General features: G+C 35.7%; 2 protein-coding genes across 6 annotated transcripts in view; one reads left to right on the forward strand and one right to left on the reverse strand.

Moving 5' to 3' along the window:
* LOC118744333 (eukaryotic translation initiation factor 1A, Y-chromosomal) overlaps window positions 1-16164 on the forward strand; it is a 30427-nt gene that overhangs the window by 2793 nt on the left and 11470 nt on the right. The window contains exons 1-2 of one of the 5 annotated variants that reach the window (XM_036477254.1): window positions 3995-4099; window positions 4184-4455. The exons of 3 other annotated variants lie outside the window; for them this stretch is intronic. In XM_036477254.1, the coding sequence (XP_036333147.1) occupies window positions 4252-4455 (204 nt within the window). In that variant the 5' untranslated portion in view covers window positions 3995-4099; window positions 4184-4251. Of the gene's footprint in view, window positions 1-3994; window positions 4100-4183; window positions 4456-16164 lie in introns of those variants that run through there. One more of the 5 variants, XM_036477264.1, reaches the window with a different exon arrangement.
* LOC118744323 (lectizyme) lies at window positions 12035-14141 on the reverse strand. Its single transcript, XM_036477243.1, has one exon. The coding sequence runs from the start codon at window positions 13598-13600 to the stop codon at window positions 12650-12652; it is 951 nt and encodes a 316-aa protein (XP_036333136.1). The 5' UTR covers window positions 13601-14141; the 3' UTR covers window positions 12035-12649.

Raw genomic sequence — 16164 nt, forward strand, 5'->3', positions numbered from 1 at the left:
TTTTTCGTTTTGTTTGTGTCTCGGTTTTCGTAGCCAATGACCAATAAAATCAAGCGACGTCGACGGAACAATTTATATTCGACACTTTTAATTTAATGGTAAATTTAAATACTTTTATTTGTACATATGTACATATGCATATAAGACGTATGGATTTAAAAAGCTGTTCGTCCTAAATGGTTTAATGAACTACTAAATAGAAAATTTTAGTAGAGAAAACAGGGCTGAATTAAAATTACAGGAAGTAAAAGGCAACGTCAAAAACATTGTAACCAAAGCTGCGAACAAATAGACGTTAGATCCAGGGCTGCCAGCTATACTTGGGTATGAAGTGCAAATTTGAGGACTAAGGGCCGGTTGTTCAATGTCTGGTTATCACTACTTACCGGTTAAACATCATTATCGACGTTTTCGACATCATACATATAACATGTGATCGATAAAGCAGTCGTTTTATTTAACCGAAGCTTCTACCGCCGATTAGTGCTAATCAGACATTGAACAACCGGCCCTAAGGGCCGTTAACTAGACATGGTGCAAACGGCCCCGCATGCCCGGAAAACCCGACAACCCTAACGACCTTGTCCCTGTGGACCAACCCCACAGAAGCTGCACGGTTCCTAGGGTTGCCGTCAGTGTTGCCAGAACTTTTTGGGCCGACCGGCTAGATTGGCAAAAAAAAGCGGCTAAAAACGGCTAAAATGTTTTAGTGAAAATTCATATGCTTTATTTAAATAAATCGCAAGAAACGAAAGACTAGTTAACACCATTAATTTATATCGAGTGTATATTCCTCATCATCAAATGAATCACTATTGTATATATCACCTGAATTCATTAATTTTAAGAGATCGTCATCTACAGTAAAATTATGGCAGCATTTTTTTCACGTTTTAAACCGTATCTTATATATAAAATAGCGTTTAACGTTTTAACGCACATTGGATTTCTTTGCTTAGTTTTTATTATATTCATTGAACTAAATTTTCGCTCTACTTCTGCATTACTTATAGGCAAAACAAGAAAACTAAAAACTAGGTTGGAAAGGTCAGAAAAAGGGTTTTCTCCTAGGGCATTTCGAAATTGATAAACTTCGGCCCAAAATTTTACAGTTGAGTCTAAATTACTCAAGGTATGTAACGTTAACCGTTGCCATTGGATGTTATTTCGTCGGCATTATATTTGTGTTTTTGTTGCTGTAGTTGAACAAATACTTTTGGTTTAATTACTCTTAATACATTTCCAACCGAAAAAAAGTCAATTTTTTTAGTGTGGCAATATTTGTAGGGAGGCGTTGGGCGTAATTCCTTTATTAAAGTGATAATAAAATAGCGACCATTTTCTCGAATTTTTTTTCTCGGCTTCGTGGTCAAAAGCGTTTGTGCTTACTTTTGTTTTTAAATACTCTTCAAAACTGTGATAAAACTGAGGAAATGGAGCAAGGTATGGTTCCAACGGGGAGCATATAGGATCAAATGTGTCCGCGCTAATAACCACTAGGGAGCATAGATGCGAAAGTAAAACATTGAGTTCATTAAAAATCTTCATTGGGTCTGCATTATTGCTTTCGAACAACTTGTTTACTTTTTGCACCTGAAAATTAGGCAAATAGTAAAATCGGCTAAAAACGGCTAACTTTTTTTTACAAACCGGCTAACAAATCGGCTGCCGGCTAGATCGAATTTTCTCCGGCTAGTTGCTATCAATACCGGCTAAATCTAGCCGGAAAACGGCTAAAATGGCAACGCTGGTTGCCGTTAGTGGAACTTGACGACAACGACTGAGATACCAACCGTCCTGGGCGGGGTTGTTGTAGCCGCTACAACAACAACAACAACATGGGTACCAGTGTTGCCAAATTCGCCTTTTCCGACCAAATTTTGTCGCTTCTTTTTCATTTGGTAGGTTGGTAGGCAAAGTAAAATTTTGGTCGTTTGTAAAAAATTGCCGAAAAGCATTAAGACATTGTGCCGCAACATATTTAGTTTCTTTTCCCACAGTTCAAAGAGGATACATGAACTGAAGGAATTTCAGCAGCCATATGTTTTCCTAACGAGTGCGACAGTGATGCAAGGCTCTCATGTACAGGGGGAAACTGGTGACAAACTGCACGCCGCCCATACAAAATTCACCAGATTTGTCACCAATTTTGAAGTGAACGAAACCCGCTTCTTCACCACATTTTTCACTACTTTTGGCTGGCAGAGTGGTTGAGACAATTGGAAAAGTATGCATGCACTAGTGAAAAAGTGTGCATGTATTTCTGTTGTCATGACAATATTGTCCGGTGTTAACCAACAACGTAAGCGGTTTGATCAAACGTCAACATGGCGGTCAAAAAGTTAAAAAAATTTTATTTTTGTTCACATTTCCCTCAAACGGCTTGTCAAACCTTCAAACACCCCCATATACAACATAAATAGCTTTAAGTCTGCATTTGATGCTAAATATTCAAAATATTGATAATTTTTTTCATTCCATCGTTAGATTTTAAATTTATTTTGAACTTGCAAAATCTTGATAACGAAGAGAGAGAACATGCATTGTTCGATCATAAGAATATTCATATTTATTCTTGATTAGATCCAGAGAATTATAGGAAAAAAATTTGGAAATAAAAGACTTCATTTTCATATAAGTTTCCCAATTTAAAACAAAAATGGTTTTACTATGGGTGGATGAATCATTTTTGGGTGAATTTTTTTCAGGCGAAACTCAGGATAAGGCAGAATATGTTTGCGGCAACGTTTGTGCCGACTCGCCATGTTATGTGCGTCTTGTCACTTAAAAGCATCCCTGTGAAAAGAATTTCTATCTGCCGGGACCTTTAGTCTCTCAAAAATGTTTTGACTTTCAGGTTTTTTGACATCTGGAACGCTTTCCTGGACAAAAGACCTGCATATCGTGAATATCCATGATTGCATAATTATAATTTGTTATTAATCATAATTATTAAATCATGGGGAATAACGTGACAATCTGGAACGCAACTTAAGCCTGCTATACAGTTCAATGCAAGCGTGAGCGTGGGATTTTTATTTTGACCAATATCTTCGTTATTACTTAACCTTTAGCAATAGTTGATACATAAAAAGATAGAGAATTAAAATATCTTACAGAATTATAGAATAACAACTAATTTAAAATGCACAATGTGCCTTTTTTCAAGCTCATACTCAACTGTGTGCGTACGCTAAGCATTCGCATGTGAACGACAAGTTTATGACAGATGTGTGTGAGCGTCCATAAGAATACAAATGGAATTCTTTGCCTTTGCGATCGTTCACTCTCGCACTCGCATTTAACTGTATAGCAAGCTTTATTGCAGTATCGTGCAAACTATTCATAGCTTTTGACCAACCCTTCATTTCATCTATTATCTCACATACCATGATTCAATAATACAAGGTTCGATAAACTGACAGTTGTCTCTCTCGCACCGCTCCCTTAGCAGTGGCACCGTGTTGCTTCTTTGCAAATTTACATGGAAACAGTGTAGCTTTGGTGTGAAATAAAAGTATACGATTTTGTGCAATATGTTTATTTGTATATGCATATGAAGCATATTTAACTGATAAAAAGATAAGCATTGGATATTTACATCAATCTCATAGTAGTCTTATTTTAATTTTGAGTCATTTTGCAGTTTTTATACAGCTAAATAGCATATAAATTACGTAATTCACGTAGATAAATCAATATTACATCCAACATTTCGTTTAAAATGCCAGATTTCCTGCAAATACATTAGAATTTACAAAAGGAATTTCACTACTAATTGCCTACTTTGCGTACTTTTCTACTACCATTTTCGCAACAAGGGATTGCATTCTTGCCCTTTCTCTGTCCTTCGTAAATGCAACCTTTTGTAAGGGAGTGTCAAACCGCAGCTGTCTATAATTATCTAACCTTGTATTATTGAATCATGCTCACATACAACCCTGGCACAGCCATCTTTATTTATTTCTACAAATTCACTCGAACACAGCCTCCATCTCGCTTGTGCTAATTGGCAACGAACGCACACATCGCAGTAGCTCATTCCTTTTCTGCCGAAAGACTGGAAGCGAAAAAGTTCGTCACGTTTTCAGGCATTTTCGTAAGTGAAATGTTTGATAATTTAATTGTAAAATTGCCAAGAATATTTCGTTAGGTATATAAAAAGTTTCTAAATTTTATGTAGGTACGAGATTGAAAGTGCATAACAGCAACGACATCAAGAAAAAGTAAAGACGAACTAAGTGCAACAAAATGCCTAAAAATAAAGGAAAAGGAGGTAAAAATCGTCGTCGTGGAAAGAACGAAAATGAATTTGAGAAACGTGAATTGATTTTCAAGGAGGATCAGCAGGAATATGCACAAGTTACAAAAATGTTGGGAAACGGTCGTTTGGAGGCAACATGCTTTGATGGAGTAAAACGTCTGTGCCACATTCGGGGGAAACTCAGAAAGAAGGTAGGTTAAAATAAAAAAAAAAAAAAAACGAAATGGGTGGGGGAGGGCGGATTTGCTTTGTATTAAAATGTGTACTCACACTTACGTTGGTAAATTTTTAAAAATAAGTAACTGAGTTAAGAAAATCTAAACACATTACGAGATCCGGCAGCTGTTTTCTGCAAAAACCTGTATTTAGAGAAAGATACCAAGTTCCTGTAACAAGAGTTGCAAAAAATTCACTTCACATATCTACATACATATAAACGTATGCATGTAAACATATGTACGTTGTCCATAGTCCCATCTAGGAATGTTCGATGTTTAAGAAAGTATCGATGTCATGAATCGATTTAATTCATTGCATATAAAATCGATATGGCGATATATCGGGCTGAACAATATCGATATCGGAAAAATCGATGCTGAAAATCCTCTACCAATTAAATAGAAAATTAGACCTGCCTATTAACTGACCTAATTGTCTTATTTCCATCTTTATATTTACCGAGGATTAAAACAATATGCCGGTCGACTGTATTGTCAAAGAATATAGACAAGACAATTAGTCTAACGGCGCAACGAGTTAAGAGCCGTATACGCCATGCAAGCGGTTTGTCAAACTTAAGAGCTAAATAAATTGCACAAGCTGCTGGTTAAACCTACTTTAGTATTTTCTCACACTTTTTTGAAGATAAAATATAAATTTCAACTAAAATATCGATCTTGTGGGTAAGGTATCAATGTCTTCGATATTCTGAATAATCGATACGATATCGAACATTCCTAGTCCCACCATCATTGCCTCCCAGACTTACCAAACAGACATGAAAAGCCAAACACAAAGGGAATACGTACATATTTGCGTTGCATTTTAATATTTTTATACGGGATGCTGCACCATATAAATTTTGGGCAAATACCTGATTACATAAATTACACGATGTTACAAAATAAAAACGAGGAAAAATATATAATAAAAAATATAATATTAAACATAGTTGTATGAATGGAGGCGAAAACGTCGATAACGATGTTTAACCGCAGATTAGTATTAACCAGACATTGAGTAACCGACCCTTATAGCCCAGTTATTCATACTTGCACTGCTTTACCATTTTTACGTAAAAATCAAACCCCAACAGAATTCTACATGTTCAGCTGAAATTAGTCAAGAACGTAAACCTACCGGTTCGTAAACCCGAGTCAGCTGACACGATCTGTCTTACCAAAGCGCCATGTAAATGAAAACTCAACACCGCAGAATTTTTCTGTAGTTGTAGCCCGTAGCGCAGAAATCTGCGGAATTTAGATTTGTCCGTGTCAGCTGATTTCTCCTTCTTTAGATGGTTGCCACTTCGTCAGTTTTACAGATGGTAAAAAAGTTATGAGTTCCTATTCAAAATATGTTTAAAATATTTGAAATTTACTATTAAATAAGGTTTTTGTTGAAAACTAAGTAGTTTATATTTAGCTACAATCTATTATAGCACGAAAAATTGTGGTTGAAAGGGAAAGTTTATGAAAAGGCATTGAAGAGTGGCAACAGTGTAGTAAGCAACACTGAGGGCTCCAGTAATCGACAAAATTCTGCGTATACAGACTGCGTTTAAGTATACGTTCTGCGTTAAGTACAACGACTGCTTGATCGATCACATGTTACATACATGATGTCGAAATCGTCGATAGTGCAGTGGTAGTGATAACCAGTCATTGAACACTATCACTACTTGCCGGTTAAACAGCATTATCGACGTCTTCGACCATGCATATAACATGGTGTCGGTAACGTCGATAACGATGTTTAATCAACGATTAGTGTCAACCAGGCTTTGAGTAACCGGCCCTAAGGGCCGTTTTCACCATCCCTGGTTAACACCAAACCCCAGTTAAACATTGTTACCGACGTTGCCGCCTCAATTAAGGTTAACACTAATCTCCAGTTAAACATCGTTACCGACGTTACTGATTCCATACATATAACATTGGGTCGATAACGTCGGTAACGATGTTTAACTGGAGATTAGTATTAACCAGAGATGGTGAAAACGGCCATAAGTCTAGGTTCAGACAGAAACTTTTGGCGCTGGAACTCGTTACTTGTAGAGGGAGGGACGAGGAAGGGGAAGGGCACCGAGTTACTCGTGCTCGGGCAACACGCTTTGTGCTCTCGTTCGTCTGAGTAATTCCAGTTAGTCGATGTTCAGACACGAAAACTTTTGTTGCGGAAACTTGAAGCTTGTAGGGGAGAGAGCGACGAGGAAAGAAGTAATAAATGAAATAAGAAGAAAAATAAAGTATGAAATCCCCTACAATATTATTGCCTTCTTCTGTCGCACAGTAAAACATATGTATACTCTAGTGCAGAGCTAGAGAGTGGAGGAAAAGAACAACCGTTCTTTCGTATCCCCTCTAGTTTAAATAACAACAATGGAAAATTTCAAGTAAACTGCTATTTAAGAAACATTGACTGATGGGTCTACATGGTTAAATGTATAATGAGAACAAGTAATTTTTAGCAAAAAAATACCGACTTCAACTCTCATAAAAAAAAAAATGTATATATATATATCTCATGATCCACTGATCGGATCTTAACCAGATTAGTATGGGACCACCTCTGAGACACTACCTTTCCGATGCAAAAAGAATTAGGTCAATATATTTGTATAAAATGGAAAAACCTCTTTGTTCGATAAATATTCCGGTTTATTCGATATCCGAAAAATTTTATTTCGCCACAAAAATCGTATTGCGTATTGATGTACATATGTATGTATACAAATTGCGCAGAAATATACATTCTCTGATTACACAAAAAAAGGCGAAAAAAATGAAGTTCCATAATCTTGCATACTCAAAAAGCTTCTTGTAATTGCATTGTAAGTCCAAAAATAAGCAGTCGTTAGAAACCGATAAGAAACGGCTACATATTTTTTCTTATTGACAATGTACTTACGGTAAGTTTGACTGCACATACATATGGACCTAGTGTACCGTTCGTTATTTCACCTTTTTTTAAACTAAAACTAAGCTGTGCAAAATTTTATTCGAATATTATAACTAAGTATTTGCGTGTTGCATTTGAGAATTTAGAAAACCATATGCATTCAAAGAAAATAGTTTTTAACAAAGTAGTTGAACATATGTATATTTAATACTACTTGCGGCGGGTATTTAATGTTCGGCTCCGCCCGAGCTTAGACTTTTTTACTTTCTTTAATTGTAAATTGTCGATGCTTGTTGTTTTATACGTTAATTGCAGCGGTAAAGCGGTCCACGGTTAACCGATGTCGGCGTTTTTACCGCCGACGTTTTTCGGTTGATTTATATTTTACCGCCCAGCGGTGACAGCATAATGTTGATTGTAGTAATTTTTATTATTTTCACAAGTTTTCCAATGTTTTCAACCGTTTTTATTTCCAGCAAATCTACATACACGCACGTACCGAAAAAATATTTAATTTTAGTGATAATTGCGGCAACTATACAACTGTTCACTTACCGCCGACCGCTTTACCGTCGGATATATGCGTGTAAAAAAAAACACGCCTAATATTGTTCTTCAACAAATTTTTAACGGGGAAAAAACATGCGTTTTATGTCCAATGGACTTTTTATTTTGCCATCGGCGCCACAAGCGGTTCAATTATGCCAAATGTGAAACAAATCAGAGCATAAATACTGTTTTTCAAACGGCGACCCTGGAGCCACTTAACGAGACTATAAATAAGTTAGATATAGCAGGTTTTTTCGCGGTAGACTTTTCTCTGGAATTCGCCATATGTACATATGTGTTTAAATTTTTACTCCATATCGTGTGCACAGACGAGCGGCCAGACAGACTCGGCTAAATCGAATTATCTTTTCATTATGAAAACATTCTTATACATATATGTACACCTAGGTCTCTTTTTATGCGGGTTTTCAAACCCTTTCTTCGCTATAGCGATTTTGCTTTTTTGAGAATTTTTATTACTTTTTTTCGGTGGGTAAGAGAAAATGCTTCTGACATAATTCATGTATTTTTTGTGATATTTTTTTTTTGTTTCTGGTTAAAATACAGATACAATTTTATTTATTTCATTAATGTTCAGTTCTACATTGAAGAATAAGTGTTGAAGTGAGGAAATAAATTGTTTTTTTTTTTACATGAAGTATCTGAATTTATGCGGTTTTTCAAAATGCTGGAACCCATCCCCCTTTTTTGTACGAAAGTAAAGATTTGCGGATTTTTTTTTATGCGTCTTTCTGAGGAACGCATGTACCGCATAAAAAGACCTAAGTGTATATGAACAAAGTTGCGCAGCGTCTGTTAGATGGCACTGGTGTCGAAGATGGTTTCTATTAACCGATTTGTTTAAAATTCGAGCAATATATTACACATATCAGTTTCATTGGATATTGCAGGTATCCTGGTAGATATACATAGGTGGTGGGTAGTTTGAAATACTTTCTAATGAACACGGCTATGTAGAAAAAGCGTGTATTGTCTAATTTGAATCGAATCTCAAAATATTTATGTTCTTACTAAACTGATGATAAGAAGATTTTGTGAAATTAAAAATTAACCTTCAACGTGCCACTTTAGTCAAAAATCGTATGATCTGATTTACTTGTAAATAATATAGAGGAATTCACGATACTCTACTTACATTAGGCTCAATGAATGAAAATATTTACATTAGTAAAGCAATTGACAGAAATATTCCGTTTATCTGAAATACACTTAAAATGCCATTGAAGTAAATGATTATCAGTTATATGTAGTATTACCTACTTTAGTTTTACATTTATTTTTTAATCAAAAGTACATAATTAAAAAAAAGCGTGTATGAATCACGAGGAATTCTCGAAGTAAAACTTGATAAAGTTGCTCGAAAGCTTTTGAGAATATTTCTGCGTTAGCTTATATGGCATTGATCCATGTGATTGCATGCAAATAATTTCAATGGATGGGTTACGAAATTCATCAAAGCCGGTGCCAATATGATCACATCATAAAGGATACTAGCGTTAGCTCTAATCAAATAAAATCGAAGTTTAATAGTTCCTGCTGGGAGGTTACCATTCATACATATATAACAGTGGTCTATTTATTTTTGTAAATGGCCACCTTTTAGAGGCATATAACAATTCTTAGAAACGATGATCTACAGATATAAATAAAGAAAATAAGTGATACTAATCGTAGAAGATAAGCTCGAGACTCCCGTGCTCTGGGCAAACTTCATCTTAGCAGACATATACATGTCAAATACATACATATGTATTTTAGATTTCGATAATTAAGTCTCATTTACATTTCATTTTATTAAGCAACAAACAATATGCTTACATTTTTTTGTAGGGACCTATTAATTATAACAATCTCGTTTTGAGCGCCCTTTATGGTAAATCCATTGCTTCACGGTTGATTACCAACCGCTACTTGATTGCGTTTTAACTTTATCTTGATTTTAATTTTAAAAGTCATGCGGCAGTAGCATTTTTGCTACTTAATATCGTCGCGGCATTCCTTTTCGCTCTCCGGCATTGAAATGTAAAATCCCCGCTGTGGTTTTTAGCATTATCTAACCACACTAGACCAAATTTATTTGTACTTTGCCCTGGTTTTCGATAAGCAGAAGATGGCGGCGTAATTTGACAAAATGACTAATTCATAGTACGGTATTGGCGCCAGCTTTTTGGATGTGAAATCATGTTTTTTTTTTTTTTTAATTATATTTCACAATATTAAAGCAGCCGATGTTGGGTACAGTTCAATCACCTCCAAGCGGACTACATATTACATACATACATACTATATATGTAAATTAGGGTGGTCAAAAAAAAATCAAAGTCAGAATTTAAATGGTCTCACCCCCAAGGATTGTTCTTTACCGATAAAAATGGATTCCCAGTTTTTTTGTTTTTTTTTAATAAAAAAATTGTTAGAGGTCCCTCAAAGCGCTCAAAGTTTTCCATGTATTTTGTATGGGGAAAAATACTTTTCGTAGAACTGGTATGGAATTTTTGAAAATCAATACTTTTCAATCCGAAGACTCTGTTTCTCTTCAGGAGACTTCCAATAATAGTACGCAATTGTTTATTTAACTGTTCATTATCGACTAGCTATTTTCTTTCAGTAAGCGTCGTTTTTTTATTACTTTTGCTTATTGACCAAACCCCCGACCGCGATAATAACAATAATTTTATTGTGAAAAACTGTCACTATTCAAATAATTTCGGTTAGCAGATTTTCAGACCACTCGATAGTCAGTGGTTAGTCGAAAGTGGACGGTTAGTCGAATTCGAGCGCTTAATCGAACCATTTTACCCTTATTTTAATGAATTTCTATGTAAGTTAATTTAAAATGGTAATTCTAAACAGTGCTGAAAAGAGAATTTTACTTAGCGGCAACGCACTACCCCAAATTTCGACTAAGCCGTATAGCGAACTAGGACTTGTTTATCGGATTTTGGTTTCTTTCGGTAAACCCTCCGTTTATTTTTTGTGAAACATTTTAACCATATAATGGCCACTGTAGTAATCTTTTTCCAAAGAGAGTCAATGATTGGAGGTAAGGGGTTAAATTTTACTTACAGCGGTGGAAAAATAAATAGGGACACGACATTTTCTCAAATTTTGTCTATTTTTCTTTCGTTTATTTAATTTTTTTTTTTCTAACAAAAACCATATAAATTCATATTCCAAACTTTGTGCAAAAATTATAAAAATTCTGCAAAATTGCATCTAACTTTACAAATAGATTTTTTACAATTTTTCTGAGTATGTAGTTTTACGCCCACTAAATTTTAGTAGAATGAAGTGTTAATTTTAAGTTGCTAAAAATTGCATTGATACTTTTATAAAAAAATCAATCTTAAATAAATAAAAGAAAAAATAGGAAAAATTTGTTAAAATATCGTGTCCCTATTTATTTTCCCACCACTGTATATGTCGCAAAGGGTATCAAAGGGTGCGAAAGGCCTTTTTTAAATTTTTTTTTCGGAAAATTTGGTGTTTCTTTTTTAAATATTCATCTAATACATACCCCTTTAGGTACATAGTATGTATGTAGGTAGACCCTCTTAAGTGAAGCCATTCTAAAAGGCTTATCCAACAAGGGCTGAATAAGGTGAAAAAGGCAGTAAAACGTACTTGATATGAACATTAAACAGATACCTAAAAACTATATGATTTTTATAATTTCACAATTATATTGCATTCATTTCTTCTAGCCTTGAAAGATCTTCTATGTTTAACGGAAGCAGAAGGTCTTCAACTTGTGCCACACCACACAAAAGAGAAACGAAGGCAGGCCTTTTGAAAGGGCTTTAAGCCCCCGAGAATATCTACTGGGTTTACTCAATAAAATGCATGTTATAATTTGTAATTCCTTTCGTAAGATGTATAGTTGCCGCCATTAACGTTGATGACCTAACTCCTATACTTTTCATAAATTTATGCTCATTTTGTTGGTATAATCGCCTCTAAATTAGCCGATTTTGACTTGATAGCTAGCTGCCTTTCCGCCGAAACTGCGTGCAAACATTCTCGAATCGCGTATTTAAACGAATCAGTATGGTTCAAATTTACGCATCAATAAGCCCGGCCTCAATTAAATAATCCTGGTTTCATGTGGTCTTTTTTCAAGGCCCCTATGAGCATAGGAGCATGGCTTCAAATTTCTTTTCATATACGAACTAATTTTATTAAAACGTAGTACCCTTTGGAAATGTTTCACGAAACTGGTAAATAATAAGTGATGCATTTATTTTTTATAAGTACATTCTTGTATATTTGTGTGTATTTATTTGTGTACATTGTTAGACCTAATTATTTTTCGAGACATTTTGTATTTTTTTATTCTTTGAGACTTGTTTAAATTCTTTAGATGTTTGTCGTTAAACGCATTTTAAGTTTTCTTTGGTCTGATTTTTGTGTTAGTGACCATGTATGTAACATGACATTTAAAACGTATAGTAAATTTGCATATAGTATAAAGTAGTTATTTTTAAAATACAATAATTTTTTTTAAATAAATATTTTACTAATAAATTAAGCTTAACACTACAATCATACAAATAATTAAAAACTATGAGATTTCGTGTACACCAAATCAGCTCTGTGTGTTCAGTCACCACATTTAAAAGCCTTTATTGCATTCAGTCCTCAGCTTTCCAGCACTCTCAATTCTCTCTCTCCTTGGATCCTAGACAGCCTTTCAATTTACTTGTTTGGCGCTGACGACGAGATGATATCACGAATCCATTTGGTAAATGCTGAAACGCGTACAAATACTGAAGGTGAATTCTTCTGCCCGCAAGGCATTCTACCCCACGACACTATGCCAATGACTGTGTAACTGTCCTCATAGCCGTTGCAGCACGGTTGCATCAGAGGGCCACCCGAGTCGGCAGTGCAAATACTAACACCACCATTCAGCGGTCCTGTACATAAATTTGTTTCGTGCAGCTGCAAACCTGTTGCAGCCAAAATGCGTTCACACAATTTCATATCTAATATGGGCATATCGGCTTCTTGCAGACGATGTGGATAGTTGGGCACCAAAGTCATCGAAATGTTGCCCCAGCCATAAAGTGTGCCGCTACCCACTGGCATCGCATCCTGCTCTGGCAGCTGCGCCGGCTGAACGTGTTGTGTAAATTGCAACGGGCTTTTGGTGTAGATGAGCGCGATGTCATATGGATTGATGCCGCCCAGGTACAACTCGTGGCGCACATAGTGATCGATGGCGCGCACCTGTACGCAATCACCTTCATCAGCGCCATTTATGTCGTGACAGCCAGCTACGATGAGCGAACTTTCCACAACCTCGTCCGAAGTGAGACAGTGAGCTGCAGTTAGTATCCAATGCTCGTTGATGATGGTGCCAGCGCAATAGTGGACAAGTCCGTTATCGGGTGTCATGCGCTGAATGGAAACGATGTATGGTGCGGAATGTGGGGCGGCTTCACGTTTAGCAAGTAGCTTTGGTGTCCACATCTGTGTTTTTTCAAATTTGATACGATTTTCAAAGAATCCTAGTGTTGCCCTTGGACTCATGCCGGTTAGTTGGGCTTTTCTAACCGGCAAAGGTGCATTTGTGCTTACTATCACCATTATGTTCAAAAATATTGCGAATAATATCAGCCAAAAACATTTATAATTTATTAACATGATTCTTTCTTGTATCTCTAACACGTTATATAGCACACAATTATCCGTGTTTGTTAACGATTTTTGCACTTAATTTTGAGTTTACAGCTTATCTGCGCAATTTCACAATTATCTCTTCGCGTGGACAGGTCGAGTTTCTTTATATCAATTGCCTTATTCCGATTGCTTGCTTCTTGCTTGATATTTTGTTCCATATACTTTTGGGCCTCGCTGCGCTTTGTCATGATCGTTACGAACTGTGCACGTTTTATATGTAGCATATGTATGGCTTTGCTAGAATCAGCTGCTGTCGGCAGCGCAACTTTAATATTGGCAAGATAAGATAAAGAAATCGCTTCTGTTGGTTAAACGGGTATGGAAATCAACGACGCCTACCGTTGGCGTTGGCTTCGACGTCAGTAGACGTTTTACTTGACTTCGCGAAGTCAGCTATCATCTTGCCAAAAAAGAGCAAACTTCGCCGAAGTAAACAGCGACGCCTGCGCTTGCGTCTGCGTTTGCATCGAAGCCATAGTTATCTAATCAGCGCGCGCCTCCGATAAGTCACCTACCCTGCAAGAACAGTGACCATCATTTGACAAATCATTTGACTGGCAAGGCTGATAGAGATTTCTGTCACTGGCTACCTACAAGTTTCTATCACATTCTAAAGGGCAGTGTGAAAAATCTGATGTAAACATTTGTGTACATATGATCTTCCGTCTTCCTCCAACTTATGGCCTTATATATTGGTCTCTTTTTAACCAACGCAAAATTTGCAAATGTGTTAGTAAGATAAATGAGAATGTGTTAGTTTCCATCACACAATTCTTGTAGGGTAGTGTCTGCTTGCTCAACTGTCCTCTCAATCGCTCCTGCCTTTTTGGATTCGCACAGTCACACCTACACACATAGTATGTATTTAGAGTTTTCTGCTCTGTGCGCATAAGCGAGTGTGACGCTACGTCGTTTCCCATTACAATCATCTTACTCACCAAATTCCAATGGACTGACAAAGTTAGCCAAATATAAAAATGGTTTTGTATCTCGGATGTGAGCGTTTTTACTATACTTACTCATAATTTTTATCTCAATGGCTCTGCAGGTGTTGCCCCATGACGTTGCCTGTACGGCATGCGACCTAAACTGTATAGAGCACTTATCAGCACTAAGAGGCAGGCAGCACGGAAAGTACCAATAATTGGCGTTAGGAACCTGTTACGTACTATATTATTTATGATTTCTGCATATTTATGAGTGTTTGTGCCACTTGTTTTATTAGACTTTGTTGCAGTCACTTAATAAATAGCATGTGCAATTAAACGACTCTTGACACGTTTATTGATAACTAATATTCGAAAAACAGCACTTCATAGAAATTTCAATGTGTGTACATAAGAGTACATAAATTGTATTTGAGGACAACATTATCCGCTTTTCTTATCAGATTTATGTGACTTTTGTTTGGCAATTGTGCTTTAGACTGCATGCGTATCGCAAATATTTCTTTAAAATGTTACCAAGGCATAAAAGAAGATTATTGACAATCTGACAGTCTAGTATGGCCATATTTTAACGCCAAAATTTGTCAAATTTGGACGGATAGTTGAATTAAGTTTTTAAAGTCTTAATTATAAAAATATGTATATATTTCAAACGTCATTTTCCATATAAATATTTGCCAATTGTACCTTTTAAACATTTGCCAATCCTGCCTTTAAAAATAAGAAACCTAATTGGTTTGGGCACTGATGGAGCCAATGTTATGGCTGGAGACTTAGGCGGGCTGAAAACATTATTGATTGAAGAAACCGATTTCCAAGCTGAAAGCTCTCGTTTGCCATACTTATATGTATGCAACTATCAAAGCACATTATCTCTCAGTTTTGAGTAACTTTGTTAAAAAAGATGCGATCAGTAACATATTAATGTTGATTTTAAAAATGAAAATACTCATGTTAAAATATCTGACATTTTTGTTGGAACGAAAGCTGTGTTGTTTATGAAAAGTAATGTCAATTGTTCTGGAGTCCTTGAAGTTGAAATCAATATATTAAAGTTTTTCATTACTTACTTTTTGACCAAATAAATTTAAGATTTGATTACAAACGTGAAGATATAAAACTTATACAAATAATGACACCAGCTAAGGTAGTTTCTAAAGAAGATTTACCAATTTTAGCTCTTTTGTTAAAGTTTCCCCATCTCATAGATTATCATAACCACGCAGTTGAATTGACAGCTCTATTCTGTATCAGTATCAGTATCAGTTCTGTATCGAATTCCTGTCACAGGTTTTATTACGAACAAATATATGTATGAAAAAGTTTAAATTTGTCAGTAAAGAAATTTTGTCATTTTGTCAGAATTTGGCTATTACGGCTCTCTTTTGTATCACTGATAAATTCTTGTCACACTTTTTATTGCGGAAAAATATATGAAAAAGTTTAAATTTGTCAGTAAAAAAATTTTGGTCAGAATTGGGCTATTAATCTTGAGTGAATGAATTGTATGCTTTCAGAATGCTTTTTTGTAATTGAAATTTATTTGGTAGGTTGTAAACGATTTTGGTCGGATTTGGGAAG

Source organism: Rhagoletis pomonella, unplaced genomic scaffold (assembly GCF_013731165.1).
Source record: "Rhagoletis pomonella isolate Grant_MI unplaced genomic scaffold, Rhpom_1.0 Rhpom_scaffold_00001, whole genome shotgun sequence".
Lineage (NCBI taxonomy): Eukaryota > Metazoa > Arthropoda > Insecta > Diptera > Tephritidae > Rhagoletis > Rhagoletis pomonella.